Source organism: Parus major, chromosome 5 (assembly GCF_001522545.3).
Source record: "Parus major isolate Abel chromosome 5, Parus_major1.1, whole genome shotgun sequence".
Taxonomy (NCBI): Eukaryota; Metazoa; Chordata; class Aves; order Passeriformes; family Paridae; genus Parus; species Parus major.
Window position 1 is genome coordinate 53,942,075 of NC_031774.1, and position 19,008 is coordinate 53,961,082.

Here is a 19,008-nt window from a genome sequence, read left to right on the forward strand (position 1 = left end):
GGAGCGGCCGGGCCGGGCTCGGCCGAGCAGCGCGATCCTGCGCTCGCCGCTCCCGCCGCACTTTGCGCCTTGAAACCGCCGCGGAGCCACCGGCCAGCTCGGACCCAAGCCCGCAGCCACTCCCGCCCCCCCTCCTTTTTTTTTTTTTGTATAAACTCGCACTCCGTCTGTGACCAAAACTACGAAATTTCAGTCAAAGGCGTGCCCAGGGCCTCTACAGAGCAGCTTTCCTATAGCGCCCGGTGCCAGGGCTCTTGGGCAACGAGGCACACAGCCCGACCAGCCCTAGAGCTACGTCAAACATTGCACAATTCTGCCATGAATATTCACTTGATTTTTTTTTTTTTTTTTTTCTTCAAAGATGAGATGGTTTTAGCCATGCTCAAACCTCATATTTGCTTTTCACGGGCATTTGCGTAATCAAGTTACATTGGCACGAGTGTTTGTACAAACCAGATTTCAAAATCTGACACTGAAGTATTTGTAAAGGTCGATTTTCATCCTTTGTCAAACCTTGCCATGGGTTGGTTACCTGATGCATCCATCCCCAAAAAGGCTGCTTGATCTAAACCCATCTTTGAAAGAGCCAATCTCTAGGACATTAAAACCAAACAGTACTCAAGGACATTTGCACAGATAGGTTCCTACATCGATGGAAGCACAGACCAATTTCATACACAAGGTTCCATGTAGGTCTCATCCGTACTACAGAAACATTTGCAATTGTCTGCAGGAGATATGCTACAACTTTGATGAAAGTTTTTGTGATTATTCAGCAAAGATTTTTTGTTTTAAACCCTCAAGTCCAATAGATTTTAACCCTTGTGTCTCCTCATAAGGAGTGTGCAAGGCTTGACCCAATACAGGAGTGAAGGGCAGAGAGACAGAAAGCCGGAGCTGACCCCCACAGGTCTCTCACTGAGGATGAGGGGACCATCTCTCCAGGCCACCACTCTTCTGCAGTATGGTGCCCCCAATTCCTCAGCCACAGCTGTGCTCTGACCTCACTGCTGGGGGTCATGGAGCACAGAAGAGGAGTGAGTGCTGCCCTGAGAAGCACTAATGAATCCTTTTTGACACGCTGCCGGAGCTGTGTCGCCTCCCCGCATGGCTGAGGGGTGACACCCCAACCCCCATGGTCCATCTGCTACACCAAGTGTAAGTGCAGAACCAGTGTCAGCACTGAGGGGGAGGAGTGGACCAAATACCTCGCCCAGAGCCCTTCCTTCCCACCACACAGTGGCTTAAGTGGAGGAGTAACCCTGAGATGTTCAGGATTCTTCTGCCTGCTAAAGTCAGCCAGGGACAACCAGGAGTATTGCACCAGGACCGACCCCTGCCATATGCTGGGGATTATTTCCAACGAGTAGACACAGGACAGGCGTACAAAGGTAGCTGGTGCAAAAGGGATGGATCTGGAATCAGTATGTCTAACACAGAATATAAAGGGGTAGTTTAACTAGCAGTACCCCTAAAGTGTTCCCATAGTTTGAGCCAAGGTTAGGCTTTGCAGACTTGACCCCTGCTGGTAAAAAGTCTATGACCTCTGGGCTACCCTGCAGCAGCAGTACAGTCCTGGACAATTCTCCCTCTCTACAGCTCAAGGCAATGCTTGAGCCTCTGGTACAACCATTCTTCTTAAGTCCAGCATACCTCCCAGAAAGACACCAACACCAGTCACTCTTTCTTGAGTGATTAACATAACATAGTCAGGTTCTGTGAGCAATTTTTGTTCTGTGCAATAGGAAAGGGTGAATGTGCCTTCTATAGCAGGTGTTTCTATAAAGGACAGGTGTTTCAAGCATGCTCTGACAAGAGGTACCAAAAAAAAGAACCTGAAGTTGTTTAAATACATGCATAACAACCTTGGATTCATGGCTTAACACTTGAAGTTAACAGAAATGACCCAAAATATGGTGATTATTTGCAAAGGGTTTGGTCACTTCTTTGCTTGTGTTAACAGTAGAATTCACATAAAAGAACTGGAACCTTGTTTAACTTGGCAATATTTAGCATCTTATGTGCTGGAGGAGCCATGCTTGTCTCACACAGTGAATTCAGAGGTCTGAGCACACATATAAGGTCTTTCTTGACAAAAAACTTCCTTTAAAAGGCCCTTATGTTCTCAAATGAGGTCATGTTCTAGGAGTCTAATGCTCTCCCATTTTGACTTGAACAGGATTGCATATGATTTTTTAATGATTTAAACACAGCCTTTCAGAATGTCTGTACTCACTGCAGCAGTCCAGGATGCCATTCTCACGAGCAGCATATTTGCTTTTGCAGCAAATTTTGCATAAACCAGGAAAAAACACAACCCTCAAACCAATCAATGTCTCTGTATAACTCATCTGAAAGGAAAGCCGGAGGTTTGCTACTTCTTCTTACCTTCATACTCGGCATCTATTCAAAAACACGGTTCAGCAACACAGGAACTAATGAAGACTGCTTTCCTATGGATTTATGCCTGTGATTAATTACTCTGTGTCTAAGGTATGAGCTCTAATTGAAGCTGGTCTCATGCCTGGAAACTTAAGTCTCTCCCTTATCTGAATTACTGGATATCAGTACAGAATGCTGTTTTCTTCTGGTATCTCCACACTTGGATACATTCTAAAAATGTAGTGACTGTGAGATCTGCCAGATTTGATTGAAATAAATTAGCTATTCTAAAGCTGAGTGGCAGAATGATCCCATAAATGCCATCCTTCCACAGGGAAGTGAGAAAGGCAGAGCACGCTGCACTAAAGCCCGGTTAGTTTTACCACCTCTTTTTGGTGGTAAAGCCGCTGTGAACAAACTAATCCTAGACAGTTACTCAAGTTTATTAGAAAAAGCTATGACACAAGATGCTTATTACAAAACCTAACAACACCTTACTGAATATTTCTCAGAGTAGGAAATTAGCCATTGTTCTCTTTTGTCAAAGGAATCATAATTTACAAGAAAAAGCACTTTCCCCTTATACCTTTTAAACAAAGCAGAGACACAAAAGTTAACTATGGTACTGAGCTTCAATTTAAACAATTAACCATTCAGAAATTTTGTCTTAAACTTTCAGTCAGCTCACTGGACACAAAATAATCCAAACACCCAGTATTTTCCATATCTAGCCTTTCTCTCAGAAATTATTTCAAACACAGAAGAGTGAATTTGTTACAAGTCCTGGGTTTTTTTTTCTTTTAAGTATTAAACTCATGGTTTTTGAGTTTGTTTTTTATCAACATACCTGCTCTTCCCCTTGGAAGTCCTGTTTTGTAAGCTTGCACAACCCCAGGTTGAAGTTGCATTACTTGATACATTTCTTTTCCTCTCCAAATCTTGTCTGTAAATGGAACATGAAAAATAGCATATACAGTTCCTTTGCTGCAGCATTTTACTATTGCAGTACATACTTGCACTTCCCACAAGCTCCATGGGGACTTCCAAATACAGCATACAGGGAAATACAATTTCTGTTTAATTCTGGTTTTGCAAGAAGTCTTGTAATCACCTGTATCTTCAATTACTCTTGCCTAAAAAGATGACAGTTGAAATTACTGAAATATTTCCCTGGCAATGCAAAGCAGTCTCCAGCATTAGGTTTTCCTGTTGATATGTTCGTCATGCTTGAATGTTTGCCACAATAATTCTTCAAGTCATAAACCACTCATTTTGGGGGAATGTTAGTTAAGCAAATGAATAATTATTGTTGTTTTTTAAAGGAAGAGCTACCATACAAACTTATGAAAAGCATGTCAAACAATGAAATTTTTGTATTTTTCACTAGTGTCATGGGGTGGCTTTGTACTCTTAGTATTAGTCACAGAGCATGAAATAACACTCATTTCAGAACTGATGAGCAAACAAAATTTGTCATCATCAGTCTCTTTTTTTTTTATATGGGACTACACATTCTAGGCCTGAGACACAAGCATACTTTTACTTTGAACAGAAGTAATTTTTGAAAGCATTTTTATTTGTTCTATCATAGATGTCAGAAAACAAATGTGTTGGGTTTTTTTCATTCTAGCTTTTCACAGTTTGTTTACTTATAAGGTAATATGGAATAAGTTGCAGGACTGCAAGGCAGTCACGCAAATCAATATTCTGAGACACAAAAAATCTATAATGGTCTGGTAATTACAATATTAAACTATACTCCCAGCCAATTTAAAATGCCTTTTAAAATGCTTACTAAAGCAGCCCAGATATACCTGAACTTCAAAAAAAGTCTGAGGACAGCTTTGAGAACAGGTAATTCCTGGTGAGTATGAGGGCTCAGCTCACGTGTGAATCCCTAACTGCTCCAGGCTGAAACCCTTCCCTGCTGCACCTCCAAGGCAGTCTGGTCAGGAAAGGTGCTTTTTTTTTTCAAAGACCTGATTCTCTCTTCATTGACTAAATTTGTCTTTAGGCAAATATAGCTACAGTCGTAGAGACAAGCGTAGAGAGATGTCTTTTGCACTTTTGTCTTAGGCAAACTCCCAGAGCTGTGGCAGAGAGAGGGGGTTAAAAGAAACCAACAAACACCACACAAACACAGAAGCAATAAGCAGACAAGCCATGGTTACAGCACCCTGGATCCTTGCACTTCTTGCATTTGCAGAATGCCTGAGCTCTGATTCTCTGGCAAAGGAAAGGGGGAAATAAAACCACATGCACAGAAGAAGGGGACAGATACCCAGTGTTACCTGCAAAAGAAGCAGACTGGATATTAGCTACGTGCTTGACAGTGCTTTCTTTTGTGCAGGTCTGCAGTGACACCAGGCAGACCAACAGCCCTGTCAGACACACAGCATTGATGATGTGCAAGCTCCACAACTTCCCTAGGAGTACAAAGTCCTAGGAGTGGCAGCAGAATTTGTCACAAGCTTTTCCTAATTTAAGAGGCTACATTTTTGGTTTTTTGTTGTTTTTTTTTTTTTTTAATTTCTCATTTACAAATAGAAATTAAGAAAATCCCCACCAGCTAACATTTTTAGCAACAGCTTACTAAAGAAATGAAATGTCGGTTAGAAAATAAGATGATTTATTATTTATTTTTTTTTTCTTTTACCACCAAGAGAAACAAAGCATGAGAAGCTGAATCAGATTGAGACACAGTATTAAACCAACAGGGAGACAAGCTGATTTTACAGACTGGTCTCTGCAAAGTCAGACCAGTTGTAGGCACCCATCAGTTCTGCATGGTGACTGTGCAAGTTTCAGCAATAACAATTATTATACCTGCTGAGCCAAGATATCAGGCTTGTAAGAGCACATAAGATTTGGCATAAGTTTTAAGAATGTAATAAAATAGGATATATATTTCTGTTTAAATGCTTAACTCTATAAATGCCTACTTACCTAACACATTTCCTGTTAAGCCAACTAGTCTCCATAAATTGTTTTAACAATAATAGAGTTATAAATACACACACGTGCATTTGAGACATAGTTTAAGTTATGAACAAGTTATATTGATTCCTATCTGTAACATGCAGACTGATGCACATGAAGGAGGTGGGGAAGAGCATTTTTAAAATATCTTAACACAAAATTGCTCATTTAATGAAAATAGAGGGTATGGAGGCAGAGGGGAACATCCATAATTGCTCAAACCTGTGATTTTTCAACACAGTTCAGAGCAATTTTGGGAGTTTCCCAGAGGAACGCAAGATATTTAGTTATTCCAATCAATGTTGATATTCCCTTTATAAAACTCTGAAACTGCCTGGCTTTCTGATTTACCCCCTAAGGCATCTGCAGTCCAGTCCAGCGGTTCATGCACAAAAAAGCATCAAGAAAAATTACCTGCAGATTTATGATTTTTAAGGAATCTCTGATACTACAAGAAACACTACCAAACAAGCCAGCTTTATTTCACAGTGAGATATGACAGTTTGTATCTGTATTTGGATCCTGCCAAATCGGCATTTATTACTGCAATACCTATGAGTGATCTCTCAATTAAAACATGCAGCATGAGCAAAATTCTCTTTGGTCCAGCTGTATCCTACAGACTGAACTTGCAAGTACCTATATGCTATTTGGTGCTTTAACGTGAAGTTATTAATTGAAGTGAGAAAGCAAAGTTTAACTACAGCAACTACAAATTATCTTATGCCAAATTTAATATAAGAAACATCTTCCAGTTCACTGGAGACTCACACCAAATGCATGGTTTCAGAAGATGGAGCCCATACGCATTCAACTGTCGAGTTTGTAAAATTTAGCTAAATGATACGATCTTTCCTCAAAGCAGATGATTCTAAAGCACATAAGCTCAGTGGTCTCCTTATTCTTGAGGAGATACTCAAATGTTCTTAACACCCCTTTGGCACCCCCACCTCCAATCCCGTTCCCAGGTTTGAGAACCTGCACCACAGGTAAGGTCACTCATGGGAAGGCAGAGCCTGTCACACACAGCAAGGTTTTCTTTTCTTGTTCAGTAACTTGCTTGGCTTAGATCTACAGAAAACAACCACGTTACTGAGAGAGGTCTTCCCCTGACACAGCCACAGCCAACATATTCCAATGTTGAAACCAATCCATATTTTCTCCCTTCCCTGCTCGCTTGGGGCTTTTCCCCAGTAGCAGCTTCTGATGGTAAACATTTGTTATTTTAGAATAAAATCATAGGCTATACTCAAATTATCCCTTTCCCCCAAAAAAGCCTCCTAGGAAGAAGCTTAGTTATATACACTCTAAACCAAATGCGCTGGAAAAAAAGACCACCATCCCGTGTTGTATTACATTTTTTGTTATTTAAAAAAGCCAAGAGGAAACCCTTTGAAGAGTGGGGCACATTAATTATGACAAGACATCATGACATTCCAACCAGTGAGACTTAAAGGCCGCCAGTAACACTTTTTGTAGTAATTAGTGCAAGATAGTTATCCCATATAAACAAATATTTGATGGTAGACTTCAATGATAAACAATTCACTTGATGACATTTACATATAAATACACATAAATAAAAACCTACATCATTTAGGTTTGTAGTTAACAAAAAGTATGGTCTGAAATGAATTAAATGTAATTGTGTCTAGCTAGATCAAAGCTCTTCCTATAATAATACTCAAATATGTGGGGCATGAAAAGCATAAATGTACAATTCTCAATTTAGTAAAGTACTACTCTATAAAACAGAATCATGAAAACAGCTCTTACATTTTAATGCAAAGTATAAAATTGTCTATTTACATTTACATACACTTTACTGAACTACATTGGGTAGCTCATGGTAAAAAAACATCCCTTTTTGAAAATCTTGCAAAAAATACATCAACTGCAGATATGATCAAAAGTTACTAAGTCAGCAGCTGACATAACATCTGTAGTAAAAAATATATTTTAGGAAAATACCTGGAAAAATCTAAACACCAATAAACACTTTAAAACTATTTCTGAAGTAAAAATTGTAGCAAAACCCAGAAGAAGCTAGCAAGGATAACAAAGACTATTGCATACTGCTCTTTAAGAGCCATGTAGCGAAGTAAAACAGAAGCAGCAGGTATGGTAGGAGTTTTGTGGTGTAACAAAGTGGAAACCAGAGGAAAATAGGAAACCAGTTATCCAACTTTTCTCTCTGTTTATTACCATTTTTATGGGAGAAGTATAAGATGATGAGAGAATCCCTCTCCCTGAGGACATCCTCTATCAAAGGCTAAAAGAAATTGGTAAAAAGAACCCAATTTCAAGAGCCTTAAACCCCCAACGTAGACACTTTTTCCATATGTACTTACAGTTCAGTGGACAATAAATCAGATTGTTACACTACAAGTTACAGGTTAACTTTAAGAGTTAACACTATTTTGCAATATGAAGTGCTTCTTAATATATATATCTATATAATATATAGATACCTGTAAAATACTCGTGCAGATTTGATAGAACAAACTATGGAAATTGCTTTCTCAAGTCTTTTCTTCCCATTAACAGATCTTTACCTCCTATGCAATGAGGTTCAAGATTCAACAAGGATTTCCACAATATGATCAAGGTCATTAAGATCAGATTTACAATTAGAGTTAGAAGCTGTATTTGTTGGAGTAGAAAATGTTTCAAGATTATCACAGTGTCCCATTTTTGTGTTGCTCATCATGCCAGTTAACATAGTATCAAGATCATAATAAGAATTGTCAACTTCTGAAAACAGATCTTCAACAGAATTAGGACTTTTATTCTCCAGTGTCTCAAATATTTGATCTAAAGATTTTTGAAAGTTTCCTTTATTTTCTTGTGGATTCTCCATTTCCCACACGTTGCTCTGTAGGTTTCTTGGTGCTTGCACTGAAGAGGCTGTTGACATAGTTTCTGAACTATCTTGTGCCTGGTCACTCTCAAAGTCTTTATTGAAAGTACCATAGGCTGGAACATGCTTTCCCTCAGCTTGATCCCTAGATGAACGGCAGAGGATATCTGTTGAAACAAGACGATCCAGGGATGCCTGCCCTGTACTCTGTGTATTTATCATCTGCCAAGTCCCATCTTGAGTCATTTCCTCTTGGATCTGCCGTACCGTGTTGGCTATAAGCACTGAACGACAAAGGTTGGGTTCGACCAGCATGTGACACAGCTGAAGTTTAACCAAGGACATATCTAAAAGTGACTGCCGCTGGAGATTATAGGAAGGGATAGCCTTAATACCAGCCAGAGTCCCTTCAATATCTTCTTCACCATCAAAACATTTTCTCTTCAATCCTCGTACAAACATTGTGTCCTATTAAAAAAACCAAACAAATAAAAAAAAAATCATGTACAACATAAACAGCTTAAGAGAGAGGAGGGAAAAAAAAAGTACTAAAAAAGAGAACAGCGAAGTTTAATCTTCTATTAAAAAGCAAATTCTTTAAAGATAGAAACATCAGAATTGTCATACCATGTTCTGGAATGGCCAGTGTGGTACAACAGGGGTCAGGAACATGTGGACTGGGTCCCAAAGGCGACATTCGGGAACCAGGGGTGAGCAGGTCCACAAGGCATGGCATCGGAGAGAGGCAGGGGCTCCCAGCTCCTGGCTCCCATTAAGCTCCACACTTGATGGAAGTCAGGGGCTGATGCCTCACACAGAAGCAAACATCTCACCGGCTGTATTTCACCTACTGGAGAGGCAGTTTCTCCTCGCTCCTCCTGAGTTCCTACTGGCATGCTTAACCTCTAATTTTGGAAATAAAAATACAACCTGGCATACCATCTTTAAAAGATTTGACCCCTCCAGAACATTAATATGCCTAACAAAGTAACATGAAAGAAATAAAACATGGGCAGCATATGTGAAAAGATTAGCTTATTTTGGCTACAAATAGAGTAGTATCTAGATTTGTTCTGTATAACTTGAGACATTCAGAAGAGGTGCCTAAAGCAGTCCTTCCGGTTCCCTTCCTTGGGTGAGTAACTGAACTGCGTAATTCCAATAAGAACTGGGCAAGTCCAGTAAGGATAGTCACAGTCATCCTCTGTGTGGGCTCCTGTACTCCTTTCCCAGTTGACTAAGATAGCAAAATTCTTATATTCAAAGCTTAGGTTCACAGCTAAAAACACACAGGGTGCATGCAGGCTTTTCAGTATTCACACCTAAAATCGTTTGCTGAATTCTCCAAGGGGTGCCTCTGAAGTACCAGCCTTAGCTCTTCTTCTGAATTGCACTAATTTTGACAACAGTACCCCATGCAAATATTGCAGATGGTACTTTGGAATACAAAGTGACTTTTTTTTAATGTAGTATATATCACTTTTATTCTTATAAAAATTGGGCTGTAAATTAAAGCTGGTGCCTGATCTTTACATTTATGCGTCTTCCTTATTTTCTTTCTAAGTCTTCTGATCTTAGAATTCCTGTTTGCCCACTATTTGAGGACTTTTTTTCTTAAGGTAGTGACCCAAACAAAAAAGTTTTTCAACTTTAAAGGCTGATAAAACCAAAATACTATTGCAGTGTCTTTCTATATATAATTTCCCATTTTCCTCAATAAGCCCTAAACTCTGCCTTGCTTTTCAGGTTGCTACAGTACATTCCACATATTTTCAAGGAATTCTCTCTCAGCTTTTTCAGAGACTCTAAAAATCCACTAAAAGGCAACAACACTGTTCCTTTCAAAATACATTACATGCTTATCTACTGTGAAAACCTGGGGATAGCACAGTAGCTAGATAAACACTTGGTCTGACTCTGTACAACATTTGTTACATTGCTGTATATATCCATGAAATAACCTTTGTTGGGATTTACCCGCTCTTGAAAGATTTTTTCCACTGAAGGTACAAAACTCTTCAGAAATCATAATGTGCAGAGACTACAGAATTGAATGAACTTGGTCTTGTAGTCATTTTTCATAACTTCTTAAAAGCTATCCATGGATTAGCTATGGATTAAATACTTCGGACATTTCTTCTAAAATTTTATCCTGAAACCTAACATACTTGCATTACTCCTATTAAATACAACACATGATGTTTCTCAATAGATCCTTTTCCAGATTTTCAGACATACCTGCAGATTTCCTATCAAAGGATATCCTATTTAGTTTTTCCTACACTTGTATAGTTTCTGAACACACCCTGCCCTCCCATGTGAAACAACTTCTAGAAATATTTTTTGGGACTGTGTACAAATTATGTATGATTGAATCATTGAACATAAAACACTGAGCAGAGTTTGAAGCTTCTTTTATTTCAACTTACATTCATGTGAAGAGTAATTAAAACTTCAATTGAATGCTAACCTGGTTTTCTTACATCTATAATTTAGCATTTATATGCCTTCTAAGGCACACCAGCAGAACACAGGAAAAAACTTGAAAACCTCAATACATCACACTTGGGCACCTAGAAGCAGACGAAAAACATTTATTGATTCTTAAAGATAAATCTTTCACAGCATTCACTGGATTTTTTTCTAAAGCTTGCTTTCAATTAGTATCTTACATCATAAAGCCAGTTCTTTGTCATCCTGTTCTCATGACTGCACAGAGTACCAGGTTACGGTTTCATTTAAGAAGCAAAAAGTGACGTACCAGGAATTGTGTTTGATGCAGTCCTTCCTCTTCTCCCATGCTACTGAGCAAGAGTCCATACAGTAAAAGTGACAGCTCCACCTGCCAAGCACAGGGAAGCAGGATGTCAAGCGGAGACAGGAGATGCAGAACAAAATAGTTTTGCTACAGTATCTTTATCCTGGTATGATGTGAGCATCAAAAACATGAATAGTACAATTAAACCCAATGCACAATTAGAGCACGAATGTGATTTGGCCAACAATACCCCCAAAATCTGCAGCAGGAGGAAAATACCAGTTTAATCCCAAGTCCTAGGCTACTGCCCTGACCTTTGGACTAGACTCTCCCTTCTGCCTACACCTTTGCCATTTAAAGGGCAAACAAAAATTTTTTATATGAGCATTAAAGTTTTCACTTTATAATGACAGCAAGTCTTCCTTTACTTTTATTACTAAACTATAGTTTCCACCTTTCTTGTACAAACACATGTGTATCTCTGTAGCATCTAGAGAAAATAAAGTGGCACTAACATAAAACTGTAACATAGCAAAACATGAGAATTTCCCTTTACCAGCACAGAAACTTTGTGACTAAGACTTATTTTGCAAGATGACAATAATGAAAGTAATGACAGTAATTAAACTACTTGAACTATAAAGGCTGAATTTTTAAATCCATTTAAGTATAATAAAATTTGATATCTCAAATACAATTTCCCATCACATGCAACAATTCCCTTAACTACTGAAACTAAAAAGAATGCTGTTCTAATAGGCTACAAAAACTTTTATAATAAACTATGGAAACAATTCAGATACTTTTCTAGACATGTCTGTGCAGTACAAGTCAGTTGTGTCTCCAACTGAAGTGTATACCTAGAAAAGAAACAAAAGAAGATGCACATGGACATCTGTTGTTATTTTCTGTTTTGTCTAGTAATAAACAATTTCTCAAGATTGCTTGCTCACAGATGGGGGGGGGAAGAAGATGGCTGACAAAGGACTTGGGGGTGGGAGTGCAGAAGACATATTTTTCCTCAAGAAGCTTGCATACTTGTTAAAATACCACAACGGAAAAAAACCAAAATCCACCTTTCCACCTTTAACATTCTCAAGCCAAAATCTTTTGACTTGATCCCAGATATTCAAACTACATGATGTTATGTCATGGAAACTATTTCAACCAACTCACAGTCTCCTTTTCTTTTATGGACTGAGCTCACAGCAACTTTAGAAACAGTGTCTTAAGGCATCTGAACTACAATTTCAGTCAGACACCTTATCAAGTCAGTGAACTATTTCTTATTTCTGGCAAACACTTTATGACACTATAAAAGTTCAGAAGTTTTTGCTCCCCAGGTACAGTTTCAAAACATTTATAAATGGAAAGTGATCTCTTTTACAGCCTGTGTTTGGTAACTATTTTGAATCCCAAAATTTCTATTTATGGGAGGTAGGTGACAAGGACATAAACCTAATTTGAAAAAAACCAACCACAAAAAAGACAACAAACACTCCCCCCTCCCCCCAATAACTACAGGTAAATATGGTGCAGTCATGAGAAAAATAAATTGAAACATTTTCTGATGCTATTTGGTATATCTGACAATTTTAGAGGGAGAGGCTGTGGCTGTTTGCCTTGCAAAATAGTGAACAATACAGGAGGGGACCACTGCTGTTGGTAAAAGAGCCATTATCACATCCACTAACTAAATGACAGGGGATGCAGGCAGACCAGTCCAGACTGTAATACATTTACATATTACAAAAGTAAAGCTTTCCCATGCACTATAATAATATGTAAAACCTGCTGCATGTGATTCCAGGTTTTTCCCTAGGACAATAACCAAACCACGTGGACCTCTGTTAGTATAAAGTTGAAGAATATGTCCATCACGACATTCATTTATTTGGGTTCTATAAACTGGCATAGATGTATACCTCAGAAACCTCACTAAAAGCATATTAACTTCACAGCTACTGTCAGACGCAATTAAAACCTTGCACACAAATGACCTCCTACAGACTTCTCTGCATTATCTTCAATAAGCACTCTTCTCAAGAGAATGCTAAATTTGAAACTTAATTAATTAAAATCCAAGTACATTTTCCTATTGACTTATGTATTAACATACTCAAAAAGGCATTAGCCATTGTGTAAAACCTTTTGGTACACCAGAGCAAGACTGCTGCTGCTTCAGAGTCAAGGTGTTCAAAATCCCCTGATAAATTCAAGCAGCATCTTTATTTGTCCAAGAGGCAGCATCATATCCTTTCTTCCTCTGCTATCCCAGTGTCATGAGCCCAAACTTTGTGTGTTCAACTAAACTGCTGTTTGAAACATCTACGCAAAATAAATGTTGTCAAGGAGACAACAGCTAGCTGCAGCATAGTGCACTAGGAAAAAGGAGTTTTGTGGGTTTTGTTGTTTTGCTTTTTCAGAAAATAATAGCACAGTATTATGCAATTCATTATAAGTTTTGTTTTTAGGATTGACAAATTCCCAGTCTGCTTTACAAATAAGAGGCTTGAAATTTGCTCCAATTCTTATTAGAGCATCAACTTCAGAACTCCAGGTTCACACTCAATTCAGACTCATATAGTGATATGCTGCCAAAGATATACATAAGTACTTAAGGGAAAAAGCTGCCTCCATTAACTGGGGTAACAGAGAAGATAGGGAATTCAGCAGTGCTCATCTTTAGGAGAAAGCAGACAAAACCTACCTAGGCCAGTGCTGGAGGTTGTGAAGCACACTGGTGCTTTTTGTACAGCCGAGTACAGTGATGATGGTTAGCACAAGAAGGCAAGAAGGGGCCGTATGTCCCCTCTACCACTCTAATCCTCTCCGCTTCAACACTGGCTTTTCTAAGAACCGTGGGAAGAAACCAAAGCTCTGTGGAACAGTGGAGAAAAAGACGGAAAGAGAGCTACTCCTCCTCTTTAACAATGCACGTGTATCCATATGGTGGTGTCGAGGTACAAGGTGGGATGCAGACACAGCAGAGGGCTGCTAAGGCCAGAAACATCGCTATTCGGACTGGAACAAAGGCCTCTATAAAGCACTAGGGTCTGTCCACCCTGGGGCGTAGGGGGCTTGCAGGCAGCTCTCCAGCACTCGAGAGATTTAGGAAGAGGTTCCAGCAGCCGGGGAAGGGCAGGCTGGGCAGCTGGGCTAGGAGCTCGTGGAAACGCAGGCGGGGGACAGGAGCGCTGAGCGGGGGGAGCCCGCAGAGCCGGGGGGAGAGGCGGGACCAGGGCGGGGAGCGAGGGGGAGCTCCCCGGTGGTGGGAGTGTAGCGGAGTGCCCGGCAGAGGCGCAGACGATGAGGCAGCACGGCTGCGGAAGGGACCGAACGGAGGAGAGGTGCGGAACAGGCCCCCTGTCCCGCCCGCCCCGGCCCCCTCAGCGCTCCCGGCGGTTACTCATCGCCCGCGCTCCCGCCGCCATTTTGAATCGACCCCGTCCCCTCCACGGGTTTCGCCGGCACCGGCTTTCCGCGGATCCGACCCACCCCGGCCCGACCCAGCCCACTGTACTCACAGCCTTGCCGCTGCTGTCGCCGGCGCACGCCCGCCCAAGAACCCGAACACCGCTCCCGCCTCACCGCCCGCTCCGCGCCTGAGGGACGGGCGGAGCCACCCGGCCCCGCCTCTCCCCGCCCGCCATCTTATTGTCAAACCCCACAAAGGCACCCGCGTCCGCCGGGGGCGGGCCTTTCCCGGAGACCGCGCCCACCAAAGAACGACGGCGGCTTCTATTGGCTGCTTCCAGGCCCGGCAGGAGCCACTCGCCGCTACGATTGGCTATAACGCCCGTCTGTCCCGTCCCGGGCTCCGCCCCCGAAGGCGGTGGGGTTGCCATGGCAGCCCGGCCCTTCCCCTCGGCCGTGAGAGGCTGAGGGAGGCGGGGGCGGGGGCGAGGCGGGGCCACCCCGATTTCAAATCGCAGCCAAGGGCCTGCGGCGCGTCTGGGCTCCCGGCCACGGGCTCCGGCGGGAACAGGTTCAGACCTGGCCGCGCTGCAGCCCGCGGGGAGCCGTGCTGGAGGAGGGAGCGTTGGCCGCCCTGGCCCGGACACTTCCCGCCGTCAGGCGCCACTTCCTTGAGGGCTGGGGAGCCCCGGAGCTGTGCCCGCGGGGGTGACAGGAGGCCTCAGTACTCCATTAGCAAGGCCTGTGGCATTTCCTGTTCGGGCCCGGCCGCCCAGCCCCGGGTCTCGCAGTCAGAGCCAAGAACCCGCGTGCTTGGGGCGGGGGTGATGTCTCACACCCCGCAGGGAGCCGCTGTCTGAACACGAGTCAGCAGTGAGTGCCCAGGTGGGCAAGATCAGCGGCATCCTGGCCTTTGTCAGGAATAGTGTGGCCAGCAGGACCAGGGAAGCGATCGCCCCGCTGTACTGGGCACACCTCGAGTGCTCTGCCCAGTTCTGGGCCCCTCAGTTCAGGAATATTGAGGTGCTGGAGTGTGTCCAGAGAAGGAAAGAGAGCTGATGAAGGGTCTGGAGCACAAGTTTTATGAGAAGCAGCTGAGGCAGATTATTTAGCCTGGAGAATAGGAGACTCTCTACAACTCCCTCACAGGAGGGTGTCCCCCCCCGCCCCGGTGGGGTCGCTCTTTGCTCCCAGGGAACGAGTGACAGCCCAAGAAAGAAGATAGCCTTAAGCTGTGCTGTAGGGAGTTTAGGCTGGACATTAGGAAGACTTTCATCACAGAAAAGGTGATCAGGCACTGGAACCGGCAGCCTAAGGAGGTGGTGGAGTCACCGTCCCTGGAGGTGCTGAAGGAAGACTGCACCTGGCACTTAGTGCCATGGTCTAGCTGACACGATCCTGTTTGGTCACAGGTTTCGCTTGATCTCGGAAGTCTTTTTCAGGCTAATTCTGTCCTAAAGCTGCCGTTGCCCTGCTGGGCGAAACCCCCTCCCCAAACCTTGCTCGCCGCTGTGACCCCAGCTCGATGCAGCTGCACATCTGTAACCACTTAGGCCGCCCCAGCGTCTCTGGGTCGCTCGCCCGGTCCAGCAGCTACGTGCCGGCTGCTCCGGAGCAGCCCGGGAGAAGGAGGGGCGGCTGGCCCGGGCCGCCGGAGAGCCGCACAGGCGGCAGCTGCTGCCTCCCGCCCCCGGGGCGCGGCGGGACGGGGAGGGGAAGGAAATGGAGAAAGGGTGGGATAGGCAGCAGGAGCTGGAGGATCGGCGAGGCTGATTCCTATTTGCGGCTAAGGCTCTGTAGGAAAGGATGGGAAACAGCAGAGCTGTGGCATATACAGTAAAGCAGGAGGAAATAACGTTTCCATAGCAAAACAAGATCTGCTTTTAGGACGAGACAGTTCACTCAGTCATCTTTTGTCACTTCATCCGGTCTTCTTTGTAGAAGTAGCGCCGAGTTCATTTGCAATTTCGAAGTTACCTTCAGTTTGCTCAGAAATGTCAGGTCTCTCATGAAGCTGTGCATTCAGGTAATTATTCATGCCTGAAGCTTCTACACATGCTGGCCATCCCCTGACTGGGTGGGCTGCGTGTTCCCTTTTGTTCTGGCTCAGAGACCATCATTGATCTGACCAGGACCACATCATATCCTTTATTACTATGGATCCCATTATTGATCATAATTACCTTTGGAGTGTCATAATATTCATCTAAGAAGTCATCTAAAAGAATTCTCTCCTTGCAGCAAGTACATACCATTGCTCAACAGAGTTTATGCATTACCTGGATATATTCCCACACCAGCACCCTTGGCATCACACAGATCTGAGTTTTTCATTAATAGCTTAGCTGATGTCTGCACTGTTATGCCTCTGGTTCCACAGTGTAACACACAATTCTCCAGGGTGTTTTTCCCATGATGGATGTTTAAAACCTCCTTCACAACTTCATGTCGCATTCACTTCAAACTGTAGATCTTATATTGGATTATGTACAATCAAGAAAGATGTCTCTTTTTTTTTTTTTTGTTTATTTTACCACAATATAAAAGCCATAGCCTTTGAGTTCAACTGAATAAGCACTGCAGAGCAGGCCCCCTAGAACACAGTGACCAGGAGACATGATGACTGTGTCTGCTTCATAACAGGCATTTACAGCTGTCAGTGGATTACAGTGAAACTGTATTTCTAGGTCTTTACCACAATCAGCAACAAGCCCAGAATCATACCATGTTCTCAGATGTCAGAATGCAACCTCAATCAAGGCTCAACACATCACACAAAATAATCCCAGTCATCCTTCTCCCTGTCCGAGTCCTCCAGACACACTGGTAGAAGAGCCTGACATGTTCTACAGTTTGTGCTGTCTGGTCAAACTCTCCTGACTCACCACACACAACCCACAGCTCCCATATTGGTATCTGGTATCCTTTAAGCTTCAAGGGTTCCAGCTGTCCCGTGACTCACACAAGAAAAGCTGAGTTGCACAACTGCTTTCAGAGCTGAGTACTCCATATCAGCCACCCCAACAAGAACTTCGAACACATCTGTACACCAAATTTCCTGCCATCTATGTGATGCAAAGACTTTTTCCAGGTACTCAGCTGTGAATTGTGTCACCTCTGAAGTTTTGCTGTACAAAGAAATAGTTTGGACCTTAGGTTCTGAGCCAGAGTCAGTTTCTTTAAGCTCGAGGTGGTGCCTCTGGAGAGGGATCCCAAAGAAATCTCTGTGCTTTTATATCCTCACAGTCTGTGCACCTGATCTTCCTGTGCCATTGGTGGCTTATGGTCTGCAGTCTTCTGATACCTCATGGAGTTCTTTCTTCATGTCCACGTGGGCAGGCCGTTAATTGCTTCTTCCATCCTGGGGCACTTCAGGATCTCAACTCTTATCTGAAGACACCCAGTCTTTCTTTGTTTACTCCCCTGCTTAGCTGTCCCTGCTAACAAAGTTAATTTAAAGTTCCCTGATGCCAAGCTTTCAGCAGGACCTACTCATGCTAAACTGTCAGCACGTTACAATTCAACTTAACCCTAGACAATTTATTTCTAATATTTTATAAGTAAACAGTAAAATCCCCAACACACAGTCAGCCAAGATATAATCCTGGTAATCTCTAAATTACTCGTGAAACAAAAGATGATCAGTGTGAAGAATATCTGGAAAAAGTACATTCCCGTTGGGCACAGTGTCTCCTAAAGCAGTGCCTGGTTTGTCATGATGATGCCTCAGTCACTCCAGGAGCCGTCACTCCAGACACTCAGCATATTCCTGGAGCAGATCTAGGCTCTGCCGCCTCGGCTGCTCCCGCAGGCCACCACAGCTGGCGGCAGCAGGGCCTGACCCTCCTCCCACGGCCCCCGGCAGCCCCAGCTCAGCAGGAATTCAAATAGGTATTCCCACAACAAATCCTCCAAGAACCTTTGAGCCTCCGTGGAGGCCCCTTTCGAGGCAGTGTGGGGGCTGTTCCCTGAAGGATCACGGCTCAGAGAGTTCATTTGCATTGCTCTTTCTAGTGATAGCATAATCTATATAAAGTACTTAAGTCCCCTCTCCTTATCCATTTTTCTTTTTTTTCTGAGTCGCTACAGTGAGAGGATCACAACATTTTTATAGGTTTTTCCCCCCTCCCAATATCCTCTCCAGTGAAACTGGAGGATGTTTTATAGCTTAAGAGCAACATCATCTATGTTTCTGACTAAACCAGTGAAAGAAAAATTGTGAAAGATTCTCCATCTTCGTTAAAAATCTGAGAAACTAGTGATGTCTCCTCATTTGGTTATTCTCAGCCAAAAGCAACTCTCACATCTCACATGTGTGAGAAACAAAACTCCAAAAGTCAAAATGGAAAAATCTGGACGGGTCTTCGCAAAACAATGCAGCCTTAAGTATTTACTAGAGAGCTGGAAAGAGATATCTGCAAAACAACTTGACAGGGGAAATGGAAATGAAGAAAGTAACTGCATACAAAGCAAAGGAAAAAAGTGAGGGAATCACTGGCCAGGATTGTCAGGAGACCTTTAAATCAAAAGGTAATTCAGAGCATATACCTAGACAATTGGGAAGCATTGCACCTAGTAAGACACTGCAGAGCAGCCTGCCTGCTGAGGAAAT

General features: G+C 42.8%; 1 protein-coding gene and 1 pseudogene across 1 annotated transcript; both read right to left on the reverse strand.

Moving 5' to 3' along the window:
• Nucleotides 1-5,005: 5,005 nt before the first annotated feature.
• On the reverse strand, nucleotides 5,006-14,617 carry CDCA4 (cell division cycle associated 4). Its single transcript, XM_015632008.3, is given in 7 exon segments — nucleotides 5,006-8,689; nucleotides 8,849-8,964; nucleotides 8,967-9,126; nucleotides 10,983-11,063; nucleotides 11,783-11,839; nucleotides 13,690-13,859; nucleotides 14,507-14,617. Coding segments are annotated over 5 exon segments (1,125 nt in total). The 5' UTR covers nucleotides 11,795-11,839; nucleotides 13,690-13,859; nucleotides 14,507-14,617; the 3' UTR covers nucleotides 5,006-7,933.
• A 1,828-nt stretch (nucleotides 14,618-16,445) lies between these two features.
• Nucleotides 16,446-17,705, reverse strand: LOC107205383 (annotated as a pseudogene).
• Between the last annotated feature and the right edge of the window lie 1,303 nt (nucleotides 17,706-19,008).